Source organism: Ambystoma mexicanum, chromosome 10 (assembly GCF_040938575.1).
Source record: "Ambystoma mexicanum isolate Mex_15411 chromosome 10, UKY_AmexF1_1, whole genome shotgun sequence".
NCBI classification, from domain to species: Eukaryota; Metazoa; Chordata; class Amphibia; order Caudata; family Ambystomatidae; genus Ambystoma; species Ambystoma mexicanum.
Window position 1 is genome coordinate 58,570,527 of NC_090932.1, and position 22,041 is coordinate 58,592,567.

A 22,041-nucleotide genomic window follows, 5' to 3' on the forward strand; every position below is an offset into this window, starting at 1 on the left:
AGATCTTCACCCTGTGGGGAACCCCACAAGTGGATCTGTTCACAACCAGTGTCAACAGGAAGTGCGAACTGTACTGCTCAAGGGAATTTCCTCAAAGAGGAGCTCTAGCGGACGCGTTCGTAGTGGACTGTGAATTTCCACTCATAGGATTTTTAATTTTTTTATTTATTTTTACTCCAATCCCCGTGATTCCTCACGTGATCAGGAGGCTGAGAAGGTTCAGGACAACCATGATCCTAATTGTCCCGGATTGGGCCAGGAGGACGTGGTACCCGGACCTTCTGGACGTCCATCTGCCCTCCAATAAGTCTTCCACTAAGACCATCTTCTCTCGCAAGAGGAAGGTCTGATTCTCCATCCAGAGGTCAAGACACTCAGCCTTCAGGCGTGGTTTCTGAGAGGCTGAGATATAAGGATTGGGACCTCCAGGGCGACGAAATGGAGATTTTGGTTTCGGCCAGAAGGCCTGCAGCACAATCTTTGTACCAGTGTCGTGGAACAAGTTCAGTAACTGGTGCCGAGATAAGAATGTGGATCCATTTCTGTGGTACACCTATGGTACTTTCTTTCCTACTACATTTGGCCAATCAAAGCCTCCAGATTGGTACAGTAAAAGGATACTTGGCTGCTCTTTCTATTTTTAAGCGCTCCTCAGGAGAGGTATCTTACTTTAAAATTCCACTGATTTGTTCAATTCTTAAGAGTCTCACTAACATGTACCCTCAGTCCCTTTTTAAGTCCCTGTTTGGGATCTAAATTTAGTATTAGAATTTCATACATGCATTCCTTTTGAGCCTTCGCATTCTTGTCCGCTAAGGCTTCTCACTTTAAAGACAATCCTACTAGTGGCTATTACATCAGTCCGCAGGGTGAGTGAATTACAGGTTCTCCTGTAAGCCTCCTCACACCATCTTCCACAAAGATAAAGTTACACTTGAAGTCAAACCTTCATTTTGACCAAAAATAGTCTGACTTTCACCTGTCTCAAAAGATCACATTGCCATCTTTCTATGCTCCCCCTCATGGAAGAAAGACTCCACAGACTGGACCCAAAAAGAGCTCTCGGATTTTACATTTCTAGACTTGTAAATGTTGGTCAAGTGTCCTACTTTTCATTAGATACACTGGCCACAAATTGGGCCTGGCAGTAACGAAACAGACCTTATCCAGGTGGATAATTGTAGCAATTGGAGAGTGTTACATCATGGCGGGTAATGAACCTCCAGATGGGCTAAGAGCTCATTCTACTAGGGGCATGGCGACTTAAACAGCTCTTCAGAGGGATGTCCCGGTGCAAGATATTTGTGTAGCGGCCACCTGGTCGTCCATGCACACTTTTGTGAAACACTATTGTTTAGATTCCACTTCATCCCAACGGGGTCTTTTTGCTAATCCCGTTCTACATTCAGTCCATGTGTAAAATGAATTGGTACTCCCTCAATTTTCACTGTTTTTGGAGTCTAAGATGAGGAATACGTGGTAGGACACAATCCATTCGAAGAGCAAGTTACTTACCATCTGTAACGTTCTTTCGATTGGATGTTCCTCACGCGTATTCCTCATCGATCCTCCCAGCCTACCCCTCTGTACAGTTTACATATTTTACACTCAATGTTCCTTGAAAGCTTAGGGTCTAAGGGGACGCCTTGTCAACTCATCAGTTGAGAATATCGAAAAAACGGAACTGAAGCCAACGGGCACGGCTCAAGCCATTAATACTGCGGATGACGTCGACACTCTGCAGCAGCCCTTGAGGGACGTCGACATCGAGCACAGCGCCCTCTGGTGTGGACTTTTAAAAATCTTTTTATTTCTTTTTTTCAAAGCAGCAAAGTTGACGATACTTATATATCCAAGATGAGGAATACATGGGAGTAACATCCAATCAAAAGAACGTTATAGTTCGTAAGTAACTTGTTCTTTGAAACATGTCTAATAGTGTACATCCAGTCTCCCTGATCTGCCCAGCAACATCCAAGCCCCTGAGGCAATGTGGCTTGGTGACCCCACCTCCCACGACCCCTCGATTCCTGCCAGCACACACAGCCTTTGCACCTTGCAAGCCTGCCATGGTAAATAGAAAGGAGCCCCCACCTGAAAAGTTTGGAAGGCCAGGTTTGAGATGGATTTGTAGAATCTGGCCTGGTGGACACATTTTAGGAGGCCACTCCCAGTTACAGTTAACAGGAAAGTGAGAGGTGTAAGGGTTCAGATGTAGACATGGTACACAATGGTGGCAGGCTTGTTGGCGCAAGCTTGTATTGAATAGAAAGTAAAGAAAAACACTGCCTATGAGGGGTTTCCCAGCCTCAACCAAAACTAAGGATAATGTCCTTTCCGTCCCTTAAATTTCCAGATAAACCTTTAACTAAACTACAACCTGTTTCTAACAGGATGACTCCCTCCTTCAGGATTATTTGTGGGACAAAGATGTCCTTTACAGCCCCCCCCTGCTCCCCCGTCCCCCATCGGGTGTGCCTATGGTGCCTCAGATCATCTAATTCAACTTCGGAGTGTGGGTCCTGCCTATTGATGACAGCGAATGCGCTGAAAGAGCACACAGGTAGGCCCCTTAAATCCCCTTCGAAAACCCTGTTGAAAAGCCTATCCTCAGAGTCGAGAGATGACACTGCTCTTCGGAAGAAAGCGAAAAGGTCCCGATCATGTACTGGCTCACATCAATCATCATTTTCCTCATGACAGTCGAAGAAAAGGCGCCACAGAGCACCATCTTCGTCCTCCCCGCAACAGGTCTTGTGCCCAACCAAATCGCCTTCACTGGCCCATTGGGAGAAGTTCAGACTAAAGTTGCTGGAAGTATTCAAGAAAGCGGCCTCAAATAAGACCCATGCCAGTGTCAACACGCATGACAAAAAAAGGCAAGGGACAAAACCCATGCACCCCCGAGGCCCGGGTGTCCATGAGAACTCCTCGAGATGAGAAAAGGCTCCTTCGAAACCAAAATCAACGCCACTGGCACCGAAGGACTCCACGTCCATGCCTTTAAAAAAAAAATAATAATAATAAAACCCTGGACGCCAAATACCTTTTCCTCAATTTGAGGATGAACCATCTTCAGATGATACAAGCTCATTTGGGTTGCAGTATGGGACATCAAATATTCCAGAGGACTTGATCTTGGACTCAAGAATAAGAGATGTACATGACTCACTGGAATCTGAAAGTGGGTTGAACACTTCCCCAGAAATAGTTTAGCCGACCAGATTCCTTGGACCATGCCGAAGGATCTTGCAGACAACTGATGTAGAGTGAGCCAGCACCACTATTGGAGCAGGATGACCTAACTGATTATTTAGACCAGGGACCCCAGGAGGACACATGTAGCTCTGCAAAAGAGTTAATGCCAACTGGGAGACACCAGAGTTGCTTACTATCAAGTACTGTGCGTCAAGTAGTGACCCGTACTATCTAGCAAAACATCCAACTCCTGAAAGCTTTTTATTTCAGGCTGCCACTTCTACATCCAGGCAACGGGCAAACCCTCCTCATCAATTTCGAATTCTGCCTTTTGGGCTGACCTCCGCCTGAAGATTTTCACCAAGTTGATGCCGGTGGTGGCAGCGAGTCTCAGCTGAGGGGGATTCACATCTACCCCTACCTGGACGATTGGCTGATCAGTGCACGTTCTCCCGAATAAGGTCCTGGAACATCTCTGCTCCACCTGTCGCTGCTTTCAGACTGGGCTTTTCCCTCCATTTCAAAAAGTCTCAAAAACCCACCATCTCAAAGGCTCCACTTCCTCATGGCTATCCTGGACTCATCCTTTTTGAGCCTTGCCACCCGAGGTGAGGGCTCAAGACATTCTGCAGATGGTCAACAAATTCCAGAATGTCCAGACTCTTCAGACCTTCGATTTTCTGAGATTGCTCGGCCTCATGGCATCCTGCATTTTCCTGGTGCCAGAAGCTCGCCTCAGAATGAGATCTCTGAATGGGCTCTCTGGACTGGTCACAATTATCAGGCAAAATGTCAGACCTCGTTCAGGTTACAAGCAGAGTAGCACAAGATCATCTGTGGTTGAACCACCAAGAAAACATTCCGGGCAACCATAGCCAGAGAATTGTAGTGACGGACGCCTCACACACAGGATGGGGAGCCCATACCAACAATCTGACAATCAGCAGTCGTTGGTTTCCATTGGAGTCCAAACTACACATCAATCTTTTGCAACTGAGGGGTGTCCAGACTAGCACTGTCCGGGGAAAGAATGGCCGCCTGATGAAAAACACAGTGGCCATGTACTACCTCAACAAGAGAGGAGGCGTTGGGTCACTACCACTGTGCAGAGAAGCAATGCAGCTCTGGTACTGGGCAATTCAAAAAGAATCTCTATCGAGGAGGGTCGGTTTCTCCATCCAGAGGTCAAGACACTCAACCTTCACGCATGGTTTCTGAGCGATTGAGATGCAAGAATTGGGACCTCCTGGACAATTTAATGGAAATTTTGCTTTCAGCCAGAAGGCCAGTAACTAGGTCCTTCTACCGCTGCTGTTGGAACAAGTTCTGCAGCTTGTGCAAGGATAAGAATTAAGAATGTGGACCCTTTTACATGCAGTACACCTATGGTGTTATCATTCTTGTTACACCTGGCCAATCTGAGGCTCCAGGTTGGCACAATTAAAGGGTATCTGGCAGCGCCATCTATTTTTAAGCGCTCCTCGAGAGTTATCGCTTCAATCCAAGGATTGATAAATGTCTGTCCTCTGGTCCCCTTTCAAGTCCGGGTTTGGGATCTCGACTTGGTTCTAAACTTCTGAATGTGTGCTTCATTTGATCCTATACACTCCTGTCCTTTAAGATTGTGGCCCTTACATCAGCCCGTAGGGTGAGTGAACTTCAAGCCTTGTCCTGCAAGCCTCCTTGCACAGTGTTTTTTAAGGCTAGAGTGGTCCTTAAGTTTAAACCTACCATTCTACCAAAAATTGTTTTTTGTGTAACTCAGTCATCCTACCTTCTTTCTATCCCCCACCTCGTTCTGGAAAGGAAGAGGAGAGGCTACACAGACATGGCCCAATACTTGCGCTTGTCTTAGTTTCTACATTCTGGGAATGTAGAAGCTAAGACGATCAACCTTTTGTTGGTTACACCGGCCATAAGTTGGGTATGGCGGTTTCAAATCAAACCTTAGCTAGGTGGATTATTCTTGCAATCTCTGAATGCTACAGGTTAGCTGAAAAAGATCCTCCGGAGGGTCTCGGAGCACATTCAACCAGGGGCATGGGTACTTCCTTTTGCCTTACAAAGGGGAGTCCCAATTCAGGATATTTCTGCGGCAGCAACGTGGTACTCAGTCTACACATTCACCAAGCACTATAGTCTGGACTCTTCCTCAGGCCGGGAACGTTTGGGAAGGCAGTATTATATTCTGTATAAACGGGCCAATAAGACTCTCAAATTATAATTTGAAACTGAAAATTCTGTCTCCCTCCTCCCAGAAATACAAACACTGCTCTGGGTGTCTATCATAAGATGAGGAATACGTGGGTGGACACAATCCATTCGGAGAACAAGTTACTTACCCGTGCTATCCTTTTTCTACGATGCCCCTCCCAGCCTACCCCGCAGTTGAATGTCCATGTTATTACAGTTTACTCTTTTAGTGTGAGTAGCTGCCGGGCGTAGGTTCAACCTATACACTTAAAAATCGGAACTGAAGCCAACGGCCGCTGTGCGCGCTATATGCCATGGATGACGCCAAGACTGGGGCCCTCTGGGGACATCGAGTTGACAGGCAACTGAAGCTGGATATGAAGATATCCTAAGATGCGGAATACATGGGAGGAACATCCAGTCGAAAGAATGTTACCACGGGTAAGTAACTTGTTAATCTTCCTTCCTCTGGTCTTCTTGCGATTTGTGTCCCAGACCCTTTTCTCAGCTCTAGGGTATATTTTTCAAGCCCTGATCACTAACCTGCCAGGCTTTCTCACATGTACAGTTCTTTGTTTATCAAGGTTTGGGTCCCAGACCCCTCTTTCAGCTTTGTAATGTCTCTTAACCAGGCCCGGTTCACAATCCTGCCAGGCATCTCTTCGATTCTCTTTCGGGTGCTCTCACCCCCTGCGTTCTCAACTGGTCTCTTCTGTCCCACTGGAACGAGGAAGATAATTCTGCACTTCCTCCCACCCACAGCTTCTGAGGTCTCCCTGTGCCTTACCTGTCCCCTTCCACGTACCTTTCCACTTGGTCCGCAAGGGTTCCAGTCCTTGGCAGCACTGAAGCTTATACGGCTTCCCCTGGGCTTTTGCGGTCTTCTGCTTTAGGCAGCTCCACTACACTGGTTTCTCCCTGCACGTCTAGTCTCACCTGGACCCCTCTGATGGCTGTCTTTCTGCCACCGGACTTCGGGTTCTCCAACAACCAGGTAGGTTATGGCTCTTTTCTGCTTTCTCGATCCGTGCCTTCCTACTCAAGGCATTCAGGTCTGCAGAATGTCCTCTGTGCGCTGCTCAGCTCCCCAGTGTGAAGCTCCTCTGGGGCAAGACTAACGAGTAGAGTCCCTCGGTTTTTATGGCTAGATTGAACTTCTAGCTTCGAATAGCTAGTATATTCCGTGTAGGCTCTACATCGCCCTGCTCTTCTTCGTGGCAGTACTTTTTGAGTCCTCCATATTCACTCTTCCCCATCACAGTATTGTCTTTAGGATATACATAGTTGCTATATATGAAGAAATTAGTAGAAGAAAGAGATGGAGGATGGGGGTGTTTGAGCTCTATATGTTTGGATGAGTTATGTCTGGCAGCATGGTGTACATACTGCGTTCTCCCTCGACAGTCCTCCCCCTTCCCGCAGAGGGGATACCCACCCATGGGATATTCCCACGGAGTACCACCCCCAGGGGGACGGTCAGGTAGCAGACTCGTCTCCCTGGCCCCATGGGTACAGTCTCCCTCCCAGGGAGAAAAGACAATATTAAGTGATTTGTCAGAGGTTCGCCAAAACCAATCGAGTTAACAATGGAACATTCAAGGATATTGTGAGGAGAGTGAGTGGAGTCAGGGGCACTCAATGAGTCCACACAATATAGCAAGCAATTCATTTTGGTTGGGGGGGGGGGGGGGGGAGTATAACAATACCAGTTATTCTAGGCCTTCTTCACACTGAAATTAAACCAACAGGTAATTTTATACAATACTGTGATACAAATGTGTACATTCACCATAGGTTCATAAATGCATTCAGTCACTTGTTCAGCAAGCGGGTATGTGGATTAAATGCAGTAATGACGGAACCAAGTCACAAGTTAATTTCCCAACATAAAAACCCAAACCCAAAGAATAATGGGGCCTTGTGCCCAAAAGTCACAGAACCACAATGTTCTCCCCAGAATTGAGTCTCTGTAGGGAAGTTATAATGTATGACTAAAATTGCAGTGTAATGGAAGGTTAGGAGACAAAGGGACTTCTTCCCAATGGGCTCTGAGGGCAAATGCACTGAATTTACTTAACCCCCTGCATCCCAGCCCTTGCATTCCCTGACTGGGATTATGCTATATGACTCCGTGGCTCATCTGAGGTTCACTGGAGGTTGTATTTTCTGCCATTGGTTCTGGTGAGGTGCCCAGGTTTTCCGGTTGCAAGAATTCTTCCGGTCGGTTACAGTTGCAAGATGCAACCCTTGACAATGAAGAAATGCAAGAAACACTAATGCAGGCATCTTCAGGACACTTCACCGATGGGAGGACAAGTTCCAACGAAGATCTCCACTCAGATAACAGGCTTTCTTCCAGTCGCAGACACAGGCTTCTCTAGAACAGGATCCCTTGATGCTGGTATGCTTAAATTCTGAGGTAAGGCGACTTGTGGCACGAGCTGGCGACTACCACATTTCCGGGTCAACCGCAGAACGGTGAATGTTCTTGCGAGGTAGCCCATGAGACAGCTGGTCTGTCCACCGTGTGGTCTAGAGACACTTCCAATATGCTCAGGCTGTCTGGATCCTCGAAGGTGTTGAGTAGTTGGTCCCACTTGTCACAGGACTGAAGCACCAATCATGGTCTTGAGATTAGGTAGTCGAACAGGGCTTCACCAGGCCAAATGCAGGAAGGATTGCAGGGCCCCTTCAGGAGTAGTCTTCGGATGTTCAGTCGACTTCTTCTGTGAGTGTTTCTTGGCTCGAAGCTGATCTGAAGAAATGCCGGCAGAGGTCCTCTTAATACAGATTCCGAGCTGGAAGCAAGCCCAAGTCCACCACTGGTAAGTATATGCACCATTCAAACGGCCAGTAGTTGTCCAATCTGGGACAACTACTGATTCTCCAGCATGGGGTCTGGCATGGATTCACATGCTCATGAATATTCCCCATCGTCAGGCTGGGAATCCTTGGTAAAGAAAAAGTTTAGTTTCTGATCTGTCTTTCTCAGTAGTAACCAATCACTGGTCTCTGGGTCATACTGCCCCCAGCCAATGACTGCCCTCTCCCTAAACCCCTCCCCTGGCAGCCATCCTCAGATTTTTACCGCACGTTCAAGTGTTGGGAGTCCTCGTGCTTAGCTCTCGGGCTTTTGCTGCGTTTTCGCGCTTTTTTCAGGAGATTTTCTCATTTTTTCGGTTAAAAGAGCCTCAAGCTCCACCGTTTCTACTTCCGATCAACGGGGATCCGTTTTGGAGTTTTCTACGCCCCTCAAGGGTGAAGATTTCGTTGAGTTACGCTTTTGGAGGATTCCAGAAGTTCCGAGGCCTACCCCGGACATGGCCCAGGAGAAAGGGAGCTCGACGCCCGGGAAGCTATTCAGGACCTGCCCTGGATGCCAGCTTCAGAACGTTTTCAAGGAGGACGAGCATTCATTATGCCTCTACTGTCTCCATGAGGACAAGACGCACAAGGAAAAGGACTGCGTGTTTTGTGGAAACGGAGATAAGGACTAGGTTGTCCCTTCCCCCGACGGAGCCTGAGCCAGACCCGACGGAGGATCCGGAGCCAGGACCTTCGGGGAGCCCACTGCCTAAGAGGAGGAGTACGCATCCTAGGCCTCCTCTCCCGCCTCTGCGGCCTTCTTTTCCTTCCCCCCCGGTCCACTACCCACGGGGATGATACAGGCATGGACACGACTATGACGGGTAGGGATGACGACAGAGGCGACGACGGGACGTGTCGCCCCCCTGCCCGGGCGTCCCCACCCAACGAGATTGCATCCTTCCATGCAATGATCTCCAGGGCATCCAAGCTCTTCCAGCTCTGCCCCGAGGAAAAGGAGGGGTTCCTTTACCAGCGGCGCAAGGCTAAAAGGAAGACGGTCCTCGCCGTACCGCTTCTTGACATCTGGGATGAGGGGCTCGCCCTCCTCAAGAACCCTGCCACGGCTCCTGCGAAGAGGGACCAGTACGAGAAGTAGTACCGGGTCCCCGACGCTGGCCACTTGTGCCTCAGAGCGCAACCTACCCCGGGCTCGGTCGTCTCGGCGGCGGCCAAGAAGAAAGCGGGGGGGCATCGGCCTAGACTTCAACCTCCCCTCCGGACGGCGAGGGTAGGAAACGGGATGCAATAGGATGACGGGTCATCTCATCTGCAGCGATGACCATCAAGGCGGCCAACGCCTTGGCCATCGTAGCACGCTAAGACTGGGAGTTGTGGTTTAAGATCGCCCCTCTGTTGGACTTCCTTCCGGATGCCAAGAGGGCTGAGGCCCTGGAAATCTTGCAGGAAGGTGAGATTGCCTCGGACCATGCCATTACGGTGGCTACGGACATCGCTGACACCGGTTTCCGTCAGTTGGGCAACCGCGTTTGCCTGCGACGACGAGGATGGCTCAGGGCGACTGATTTCCGCCAGGACGTTCAGAACAAGGTTTTGAACATGCCCTTCGATGGGAACAACCTTTTTGGCAGGGCGGTTGATGAATCCCTTCAGGCGATCAAGAGGGACACGGAGACGGCCCGTGCACTAACAGCGACGGCCGTCCTTTCGGAGCTCCGGAGGCAGACGGGGTGCCTCCAAGGGAGCCGGCAGCAGCTCCTCTACTTACCGTCAAGCAGCAAGGTCTTCGTCGCAGGAGGCCTACAGGGGACGCGGCAAGTCAGGTGGATCCCGCCGTCGTCGCCAAGGTGGTCAAGGAGGCAAAGCGGCCTCCAAGCAGGATTTAACCGTCCGTCTGGTCGGGCCCCCACCGAAGCACCCCGGTGGGAGGCCGGCTGGCGAAGTTCGTCAGTGTGTGGGAGTCCATCTCCACCGACCGTTGGGTGCTGGACGCCCTGGCCCTCGGGCACGCCCTCGAGTTCCAGAAGAGGTGCCACCGCATTCCTCCCGTGGCCTAGAAGGAAAATCACGTCCCTCAACTGCTGTTGGAAGTACGGGCGATGCTCAGGAAAGGTGCCATCGAGCTCGTCCCGAAGAAGCTTCGGGGCTCCGGAGTTTACTCAAGATACTACTTTGTGAGGAAGAAGACAGGAGGATGGCGTCCCATCCTGGACCTGCGACGACTAAACAAATACACAAAGGCACAGAAGTTTCGGATGGTCACCCTCCAGCACGTGCTGGGACAGCTGGAGGAGGGCGATTTCCTGTCCTCCTTGGATTTGGAGGATGCTTACTTCCACATCCCTATTCTAAAGGGGCACCGAAAGTTCCTCCGGTTTGTGGTCCAAGGGTGGCACTACCAGTTCAAGGCCCTACCGTTCGGATTAAAATCGGCGCCCAGGGTGTTCACCAAGTGCCTAGCACCGGTGACGACTGGCTCATACGGGCAAGGACAAGGGAGCTCGCCGTGGAACACACTGCGAAGTCCGTCCAGCTGATCACGGACCTGGGGTTCTCCATCAACTTTCCAAAATCCCACCTGGTCCTGTGGCAAGTCGCCCTGTTTCTGGGAGCACGGCTCGACACAGTGGCGCGGCGGGCCTCACCGTCGGAGGAAAGGATAAGGACCATCCTAGGAAAGGTGGAACGTCTACTGGCCACGGACGTGGCCAAAGTGAGGTCTATCAAGTCCCTCCTCGGAATGATGTCCTCCTGCATTTATCTGGTGCCCCATTGCAGACTTCGGATGCGGCCCTTGCAAGAATTCCTCGACGCCCACTGGATCCAGACGGGCAGCTTCGAGGACAGGATCTCGCTCGACGAAAATTTCCGTCAGGCGATGCGATGGTGGGGTGTCCGCGCTCATCTGACAGCGGGGACAGGCTTCCTAGCCCCGGCCCACCAGGTGACGGTGACGACTGATGCCTCCCTGGAAGGTTGGGGGAGCGCACACCGGGGGCCTCCACGCGAGAGGCCTTTGGTGCTCGGAGGAGAAGACTCTCCACATCAACATCTTGGAGCTCCGCGCAGTGTTCTGGGCCCTCAGGTCCTTCCTTCCGTCCCTCAAGGGCAAGGTGGTGAGGATCTTCACCGACAACACCACCACGATGTTTTACATTCGAAAGCAGGGCGGAACCAGATCTCCTGCCCTGTCCAAGGAAGCCCAGGATCTGTGGCATTGGGCCATCGCACAAGGGATGTTTCTGGTACCCTTTCATCTGGCAGGGATAAAAACACCATCGCCGACTCACTCAGCAGGGAGCTGCGCTCGTGCCACGAGTGGGAACTGCGCCAGGATCAAGTGGACCGACTCTTCTGACGATGGGGCGAACCCCAGATCGATCTCTTCGCGACGGCGGCAAACTCCAAGTGCCGGAGGTTCGCCAGCAGGTTTCCCCAACCGAGGAGCATGGGCGATGCTTTCTAGTTCCCCTGGGACGGCCTGTTTCTTTATGCATTCCCGCCATTGCCGTTGCTACTCCGGCTCGTCAATCAGCTCAAGAGGTCCCGGCTCGTCAATCAGCTCAAGAGGTCCCGGTGCAGGATGATCCTCGTCGCACCAGCGTGGCCGAGGCAGTTCTGGGTCCCGGACCTTCTGGACTTGTCAGCGTCCACACCAGTCAAGCTACCGACGGACGCGGATCTTCTCTCCAGAGAAGGAGGCACCATTCTTCATCACGAACCAGAGTCGCTGAACTTGCAGGCCTGGCTCCTGCAGCACTAGAGTTTGGAGGATACGACATCCTGGCCGACTGCAGAGAGGTTCTTGCAAAGGCCAGGGCATCCTCAACTCCTACGGACACAAATGGAAGAGGTTCTCTGTCTGGTACCGAGCACAGAAGATTAACCCTCCTGCGGGTTACGGCCCCTCAAGTATTGCTGTACCTACTGTCTTTGGCCAAGGCTGGCCTATCTCACGCCTCCATCAAGGTACATATGGCTGCCGTCTGTAGTTACACCAGAACTACAGGACGGGTGTCCTTGTGGTCTCATCGTCTGGTGAAGGAATTTATGAAAGGACTGTTCGGATCATTCCCGCCGGTGAAGGCCCCTGCCCCGGCGTGGGAGCTCAACGTGGTACTAACTAGGCTCATGGGGAAAGGTGGGGGGGTTCGAGCCTATGCATTCAGTGCCGTTGAAGTTTCTGTCGTGGAAGACAGCATTCCTCGTGGCCATCACCTCTGCACGACGAGTGGGAGAGATCCAGGCCCTGTCTTGCAAGCCTCCATACTTGACTTTTCACGACAGGAGGGTGGTGCTGAGGACACACCCCTCCTTCATGCCCAATGTGCCGGCAGACTCATCTAAACAAGCCCTTGGTGTTGCCTGTGTTTTTTCCGATGCCTTTGTCGCCAGCTAAAAGGACTTTGCACTCGCTGGATGTGGCTAAAGCGCTGAAGTTCTATGTGGACCACACCAACAATCTCCAGAAGACGTTGCAACTTTTTGTGAGCTTTGTCCCTGTGAATACTGGGAAGGCCGTCTGCAAGGCTTCTATTTCCAGTTGGCTGCATCACTCATTGTCACCAGTTGGCAAACCGACCTTGCCTGGCAGTCCGCAAGCCCATTCGAACAGAGCGATCGCTGCTACTAAGGCGTTCCGGTTGTGCCCCTGCTGGACAGCTGCAGGGCTGCTATGTGGAAGTTGACGCACACCTTCACGAAATTCTACTGCGTCGACCGGGATTCCAGGGAGGAGTCCAGAGTCGGCCAAGCAGTGCTGTGCAACCTGTTTGTTTGAAGGTGAGCCTGATGAAGAGGTAAGAGATGCTTAATGTTGAGCTTTGCCACCTCCCGTGGTTGTGCATGTGTGTACTGCTATGTATTCTTTATTCATGAGCATGTGAATCCATGCCAGACCCCATGCTGGAGAAGGAACAAGTTACTTACCTGTAACTGTTCTTCAGGTTGGGTCTGGCATGGATTCACATGCGACCCCCCCCCCTCCCGCTACCCCTCTGCGGCTCTTCTCTTGGTCCTTCTACCACTTTATGTGCTACCAAATCTGAAGATGGCTGCTAGAGGAGGGGCTTAGGTAGAGGGCAGTCATTGGCTGGCGGCATTATGACCCAGAGACCAGTGATTGGTTGTTGGGAGAAAGACAGTCTAGAAGTGAAACTGATTTTTTTTCTTTACTGAGGATTCCCAGCCTGACTGGGAATATTCATGAGCATGTGAATCCATGCCAGACCCATGCTGGAGAACAGTTAAGTAACTTGTTCCTTCCCCCATTAAATCCAGTGGTTGTAGTGTCCTCAACAGTGGTACAAAAACTGCCTTAACAATATTAACAATAGGAGGTTTTACTATTTGAACGTCGTGGTGATTAATGCCTGAAAACTCGCACCTTGTTGACCCATCTGGACCACGCTTTTATCTAGATTTATCTTTGTTCTGTAGCACTTGCCTTAGTCATGTAGGCGTTCATCCAACCCTTTATTTCAGAGAAAACGATAAACTTAAGTTGACTTGCATAATCTGCATGTCTTTGCTTGGCTTGCCACAATGTGCGTTCCAGTAAGTCAAATGGCGGGTTCTGTTGTCTTTGTCATAGAGCAGATAAAGGGCTTGTTAAAGTGCCAAATGGCTCAAGTCTGCACTTGCATGTGAATCATTAAAGTGCAATGCATCTGTTTAAAATGTCTGCATTGTTTAATATTTTAGAATTTGTTTCACTTCACTGTTTCCCCTCCTTTGTAGATCGGTTTGTGGTTATTGGAGCTCAGCGTGATGCACTCGGCATGGGAGCAGCCAAGTCTGGTGTGGGAACTTCCATACTTCTGCAGCTGGCTAACGCTATCACTTCACTAAAAAAAGGTACTGGAAACCAATGCAAAGACCTTCACTAAAATGAACCCTAATGTAGTATTTCTGGTTAGGAAGCAGGAGGGTACTTGGGTTGACTGTCAAATGAATTGTGTGCAGTATTTCACAATCTCAGATTGGAATTCCAGCAGGTCCACTCTGCCTCATCGTTCGGAACTCACTTTGAAAGGAGTACCCTTAGGTGAACCTTTTGATGCCAAAGTTACATTTTCATGAATCAATGAGTGGGGGTGCTTTGGGCCAGCCACTTATTTGTGCTTGTATTCACCCAACAAACCAAAGCTTTACTAAAGTCATATACATGTTTAGTGTCACAATCCTAGCTTCAGGCACATGACGTTTGAACAATGGCAGCACTTTGGAGCTCAATGTTCTGATTTAGTTACTAGGTTGTCTCTGAATTGTTATATATCACACTTTTGTTGAACTTGATCTGCTTACAGTTGCAGGTGCTTCTCTCCTGTGGGCCCTCTTATAATTTCTGATTACTGTGTTTCCTGCTTTTCCATTGTAATCCGTAATCCTTTCACGAAAGTTGTAGTCTGCTTCCAGTGTTGCCAAAATTAAACGTTGAACTTTTTCAGATCTCGTTCACATTCTGCCTCTTAGACATGCAGCAGTACTGGTAAATAGGAGGGATTTGAAATACTGCAGTTTTTACTGGCCCCAGATTGTGGACGTTGGGAAAATCTTTTTGCAGCCCTCTGGTGAAAGATGTGAAACAGTCCAACCTTTTGACTCAGCTGTGTGGTTTGTACTGGTCCCTAGCTGTAAATAGGCCAACACAAATACTGTGTGTGTGTGTGTGGACATGGGTGTTTTTGTTCTTGTAACCAGCCTGATTGGTGGGCTGCCAAAACAGTGTGCCCTTGTGTGGGATTGGAGGGCTGACTTAAGCACAGTGAGTTCATGTTTGTACAATAGCCATTTTGGGCCTGCCTGGTGGTGTCGCCAAAGGCGGAAAGCAGGTATCCCAAAAATGCATTACACAATGGCTACCAAAATTACATGGGCTTTTGCTGGTGCAGAATCCCTTTTTTGGTGGTTCTATATTCCTATATTATGGGACCACTAATCCTTTGCCCGTTGCCCCTATTGGAAAGGTTATTTGCCTTTATTTTTTATTTTTCCCCTAAACTTCTATGGGACACCCTTTATTTTTGTTTAATTCATATTCTGACCTTTTCGAGGTACGTAAAGCCTTAGGCTTTACTTCCCTTGCACTTTTGCTCGTTCATGTGAGGAAACTGTTTAGTCCATAAAACGATAAGTACTGAAAGACTGTCTCCGTGAATGTTTTTTGTATTGTTAAAATTGCACCCTTCACGTAAAGTAAAGTGAAGTGCAGTTGGAATCATTTATATCCTTTTTCTGTAACGGCTTATTGGTTACTTTTATAATCCGCCTAGGGTGAGCTGGTGGCAGCTGTTAGGCAGAATCCTGAGCAGTGCCCTTAGGGACCACTACAAAAGATTAAGACTACAGGTGGTAGTACAATTTCACCTTTGGTACAAGCCTACACAGAGTGGTAGCAGCCAGACTTATCTCAAGAGCAAATGAGCAGTAGTAGGGATTACACAAAACTACAATTACTAAGACTCAAGCGAACACTGACTCAAGGTTTTTGGTTAAAGTAAAAGTACATTTATTTTTAGACCATCTGTTCGCAAATCACTTCACTTCTATGGAATTAAAACCGCACTTAAAATACACTTCACACAACCAATTCCCCTTGTGCAGAACAATTCAAGGTAAGTACCTTTTGGATGTGACAGACCGGTGTTGTGAAACGAAGCCGTTACCGGGGGTTATTACGGGATCACTTTTTGAGAGTAATGACAGTTCGGTTTTACGAAAGAGAAGCGTACCCGCGAGAAGAAATGTCAAACACATACTTAGCACATGAATTAACACAAGGGTTGGGGACAAAAATCTTAGGCAATACTTTTGCCAAGGCAGATAGAATCAAGAGACACTTTCTAAAACATAGATAAGTTAATAGGCCTGCGCCAGTGTCAATGGGACAGGGGTCCTGTTGTCGAGGATCACAAGGTTAGAACAGTTCACAATTCGAGATTGCCAGGAGTACTTAGATATTGTCAAAAGGGAGGCAAAAGTTATAAGAGGGAAGGAAGATGAGGACCAGCCTTTGGTGAGGAGAAAAGGGTTCACCCTAGTTCCTCGAAGTCAGACACAGTACCTTATTCGTATGAAGAGCTGGTAGTTCCTGCAGACTCAGTTCCTGAAGCTTCAGTCGTGGGGACAAGGGCCTCTGGAGCGATCTGCACTACCCAGGGATGAAGCCAGCAGCAGCAAAGCGACGGTGAATAAAAGGTGCGCTCCTTTAAAACAGGAGAGGCTCTTCAGATGGCTATCCGGACCACTACAGCAGTGTGCAGCGATTTGGACCAAGAAGAGGATCCTCTGGCTGTGGAAGGTGAGCTGGTTGATCCCACCAGGCTCAAGGGAAGAAGACTCCGGACTGGATCTTCTCTGGTCGTTGAAGGGTAGATCGCTCAGGACTGCAGAAGGGCTTCGCCGGGACTCGGGAGTTGCAGCAGCCGTCTTCTCTGCTTCTCTTCAGTTCTTTGCAGTTCCAGTGGCGACTGACTTCTAGCCCAAGAGTCCTACCTTTTTATGTCAAAATCCCCCAGTTACACAGCCTGGCTGTCAATCACTCAGCAGGGGTGGGGGGTGTTGTCTGGCCCGGACAACTACCTCAGCCAATCAAGACAAGTGCGTCCTGGGTCTCCAAGGAGACCCTGTGCTGGGGGTGATTACACCCCTCCCTCACATTCAGCCCACCTAGACACCCAGACGCCAAAGGAGGGCTTCTGGATAGATGCCTGCCAAAAGGTCAACAAACAAAGGAGGCAAACCTAGTTTGCTGCGCAAAATAAAACACAAGAAGCACTTTAACAAAAAGAAATGGCGATAAAACCCAACCGGAGCCTAAATAAAAAGTATTTGGTCAAGCGGGTTTGAGTTCAAGGCTAATATAATAGCCTCAAACAGTACCATGTTTTATCTAGTATAATCGCGGTAGAAATGTTAGGGTAGATACCACTGCCACCAGCCAAGTCTTAGTGTTGAGAGCAAAATAAAGCTGAGAGAGGCACAGATGAAAAGAGGTAGGAATTAACCCTTTCCAGTACTCTATGTAAGATGGGGTGTTACTGGGTCTGTAGTTTAAAGTGACTATATAAAGTTAATGGCAACTTTACATGTTTCTGGGGGACAGTTGTCAGCCCCAGAAAAATGGGAGTCAGTGGGAAGTCTCAGACAACCCTGTGTCACTGCACTGAAGGTGCTGTGTAACGCACACAAAAAGTGGGGCTCATGGAGTGGTGTAGCTCCAGAGTCCAAGATCACATGAACAGTAGAAATACACATGGCAAGACACATGTAAGAGTGGGAAAAAGGCTCACACTCTGTAGTGAAAAGGGGAAACCGCAACCCCCGGGGCCAGCCCTTAGTGCAATATAACTCCTAATCACCTTCCCTCACAAGTAAAAAGCTATGCAAGACACAATGAACTCAGTCTGGAAGAAAGCCACTCACTCAGAAGATTTTATGCTTGCATTTATTTACTACATAAACTAATTAGAATCAAGCAGCAGTTTTCAATAGTATGGGAATTAAAGTGCAAGCTGAGTAATGCAAATTATCAGTCGCAGATGAATATGCAATTCTTACGCTCCTAGGAATCGATGCCGATCTGATAGAATCACACTCAGACCCACGCCACTCAGTGCCCAGCACCGCGCGGGGACTGGCCTAGCCCCCGAAAGCCTGCACACGAGCGGGAATGTGATGACAGGAGACTCTGCACTCTAGTGCTGACTGGTTGTCCAGGTGCTGTTTCTATATGTGCACACTTCTCTCAAACAGCCCAGGTAAAGATCTCTTATTAGGGGCTGCATGTCAATATCTGACGTACCGGCTCTTCGTGAATCTTCTAGGCCCAACGTTCTATGCAGCAAAACATGTTTTCGCCTGGAAAGTTGCAACTAGAAACGGCCAGTCTTGGATCTCGGGCTCTCTACGTTGTTTTGGGAAGCGCCTTCTACGTTCCTGTGTTATCAGTGAACCTGACTCGCAGAGCGCAAAAGAGAGGCTGTGCCTGGCTCCTAAAGGCTGCGCAGGGCTTCTTGCAAAACTAGATGTTAGTCTCAAGGAGGGCCTTCGCAGTTAACCCCTCGCAAGCATGCTGGCTCACTCAGTTCGAGAGGCCTGGCTGGTCAGCATTTTCCTCCACATTTCGAATAAGCTCTAAATATATGCAAGATAACTCAGTAGGTTAACGCAAGTGCCTAGATGCTTTTCACAACAACTCTTACCAGGTGGAAAAAAAAATAAACCCCTGAAATCCAGCCAGGCTGCTGAGGGACTCACTATGTGAGGGAAATTGGCCGTAAATGAGAATTCTCCCTAACGGCAGCAATCGTAAAACATATATATATATATATATATATATATATATATTTTTTGTAACATTTAGCCGTTACGGCAAATTGCTACTAAAGGTGGCTAGCACCCCAAGATGGCTGTTCCACATTTTTGCTTGCTTGTTGACCATATTGTTCTTTGGCCTTCTTCCTTGCCTCTCGGGTAAGGAAATGATGCATAGGGAAAGCTGCTGCTTTTGCGGGCTAAGGGCGGTTTGTGTACCCATATACGTTAGCTTTTATACTGCACACCTCACCACCGTAGTGGTCTTAAAGCGCATAGACCTTGTCCGTGTGGTGAACTGTGACCCTTCCCAAGGTGCAAAAGCAGACTATGGAATGAGAAAGTAAATGAGCTTAAGGGTAAGCAGGAATTGGGAGCACCAGGGTAAAAAGTGGGAGAGATCAGAGGACAAGGTGACAAGGAAAGGGTAAGCAACAGGAAGATTACGTGGTTGAGTAAGCTGGGATGCGCCTACAGTAGTATTGGTTTAGAATGAGCTGTCAAAAGTCTGGAGCTGTCCAAAATTGGGCACTTACATTTTCATGTCTGTTAAGGAATGCAATTTGTTGTTGGTTTAATTATAGAGGTAGTTTACGAATGTGTGATGGCCTTGATGTGCTCAAGAGTTCCTGGATGTTGTGGAAGAGACGGTCTGGTCCCAGTACACATCCTGGTGCCTTAATGTGTGTTGCTGGGCCGATGTTGTCAGTGGCTCTCTAACTGGATAGCCACTGCCAGTTGAATAGTGCAGATCTTTGCCATTGGTGGCATTGGGGCGTGCTCCCAGCCCAAATCCTGGATAAAAGGACTCCTCCTGCAGCCATTCTTGACATCATGCTGGAACCAACTCCTTTACGAAAAAGAGCAGCCAGTTGGCAACCCAAGGCCGACCCATGCAGATGACCAGCACCAACTCCAGTGAAGCCCTGCTCCTCTCTTCTGATCTCAAGAAGGCCTTTGTTAGTGTTTCGATCCCTGGACCACTGGGAACAACCAGTCTCGGTTGGTGCCTTCTGAAAGGTTCATGGACCAACTGGTAGAATCGTCTCTCTTCAGCCGTCTGTTCAGAGTGCAATCATGGAGGATCTTCAACTGGTATCAACAGAAGCCATGCAGGACCTGCTTCTTTATTCGTCACTGGAAGATTGCTGTTCCCACCTTACCATGGGGATTCGGTTTTTCTTCATTACTCCCTAGAGGTGTCCTGAGGTGGTGTGCTCTGCAAAAGTGTTTTTTTTTTTTTTTTTAGTTTGGATGTTTTACTGGAAGCTGTCTAGGATCAATTGTTTTACTGGAAGCTGTCTAGGATCAATTCCTAAGCACCAGCACCGTGACCGACAACTAAATTCTGCTCACGGACGAGACTGCTGCACCTGCAATCCCTGGGCCTTCTTCGGGACCAAGCACCAATAGAATCCTGAAGCTCTGTAGTGTTCTTGGGGGTGAGGGGAGTGGGTCGGGGGGGAGGGGTGTAAAGTCCTGTTCCTAAAATCACACTTTACTGTCGGAGGCCTCGTCAAGGATCCCGTCCTAAGCCTAGCATCTGGGATTAAGTGAATTTATGTAATGGTTTGACACTTTTAATCATAACCACTGGCTTAGAGCATCTCTTCATAAACTGATCTGGTGACTAGACTCTAAGGGCTTGACTTATGTTGGGGAAGCTGTTCTACGATTATCCTTAAGTCTGTTCTAATTCATCAGAGTACTTACCTATGGTTCACTGGTTATTGAAATCGATGCTTTCTGATCTCCCAAGGGTGAATGTATGTTTTATGGTGTTGGTCTGGCAACATCTGACTAAAGGTTTGTATCTGCTTAGTCTCTAAACTAAAAGCCTAATAAATCCTTGTATATGTTAGTACTTGTCTGTTAAGAATGATTTCTCTTTTAGGAAATGTTCCCTCCATATTATATGCACCCCTAAACTTTTTGCTTTTTATTTTTTAACCTGTCCTGACTTTTTGCATGGAAGTTAAACCTTCAGCTTCAATTACCTGGCCTTTTGCTCACTTGTTAGAGATACTGATCAGTCCTTCAGACTATCAGTACTGGGTAAACCATGGTTCCTTATCTGTTTGGCAAACTTTTTAACAGTGCACATAGAATTTGTGTGTGGATCCAGGAAGTGGGTGGGGCTGCCTGGGCCCATTCCACATCTGTGGTGCCAGAAGGTCTGGTATGCGTGCATGAGAGTTCTCTGATTGGACCACTCCTGACTGAGTGAGTGGTGCAGATACTTACCATTGGTGAGCTGGGAACTGCACTAGTCTGGATTTGGGATAAGAGGACTCCTGCAGCCATTCCAGCAGATCAGTGTTGGAGCCATGTATCCTGTGTAGCTGCATCTGTCTGAAGACTTGTGGATGACTCTTGAAGAGAACTGGCAACCTTGCCTGCAATTTCCCCAGTGAAGCCCTGCTGGACTACCTGATCTGAGAAGGCCCTTTGCGGTTCTTCCACCCTTGGACTGGTGGCACCAACCAGGCTCGACAGCTTCTAACGCTCCTGCAGTTCTGATTCCTTGGAATTGTCACTGGGCCACCCGAATTGGGCTACCATGCCAGAAGCATCAGCGTCTGTATTTTCCCTTTGAACTTCACTGGTCACCTGCAGGAAAGCAACTTATAGAATGAGCAAAGTTTCAGCTTCCCAGCATCAAAGGGCTCTGGTCCTGGAAGAACTTCGATTATGACTGTAGATGCTTGCTGTCGCCCATGTGCGGTGTCTCACTGTAAGTAGCTTTCCACCGTCTGGTAGAGTCCTGAACTGACCTGCATCAGTGCCTTCTGCATTTCTTCAATAGGAAGGGTTGCACTCTGGTCCTGGACCCGGCCAGAATCCCCCTTACTCCCGCAGCTCCTGGGTTCCTCCACTGGATCCATCAGCAGGAAAACCTACAGCCAGCGACTCCCAGCTGACCTGCCTAGTCACTTAGGAAAATCAAAGTCGGGGTTGGCGGGGTGAGTACTCAATACTTCCAGCCGCCTATGTCTCTCCTATAATAAACCTTGGAATATACTTTGTTTTATTCCATTGGGCTGCTTTTTAAACGTTTATTCTCAAAGCTGTTCTAAAGGATCATAAAATGGTTTTACTTAAATGATTGAGAAGTCCTCTGGAACATTTTTCACCACCACAAGCAGCTTTCCTAACATTTTCCACTCTCCTGAGAACTAACGTTGGGGTATTACTCCTGTGAATTGGTTTCCTTACTGCACCATTACTTGCCTTCCTACTTTCCTTCTTTTCAGGTGTTTAAGCGAATTGCATGCATGTCTACCAACCTAAGGTGATTGTATATATGTTTAATAACTAGTGTGTAAGATTACTTGCTTCATTTTCCTAGTGTTTTGGGCCTATGTGTGTGGACTAATTGTGATATGATGTGCCTGTACACAAGTGCTCACTCTCTCCTGAGACTTAGCCTTGACCACTCCATGGTTACCTTGATTGGGTAACTCTAACCTAGAGTTCCCCTGTTCACTGAAACTAGAATGGCCTCCT

At 48.6% G+C, this 22,041-nt stretch overlaps 1 protein-coding gene across 3 annotated transcripts in view; it reads left to right on the top strand.

Annotated features, from left to right (window-relative positions):
• TFRC (transferrin receptor) overlaps positions 1-22,041 on the top strand; it is an 858,836-nt gene that overhangs the window by 481,762 nt on the left and 355,033 nt on the right. For all 3 annotated transcript variants that reach the window (XM_069617499.1, XM_069617501.1, XM_069617500.1), the window contains exon 11: positions 13,957-14,073. In XM_069617499.1, the coding sequence (XP_069473600.1) occupies positions 13,957-14,073 (117 nt within the window). The remainder of the gene's footprint in view (positions 1-13,956; positions 14,074-22,041) is intronic.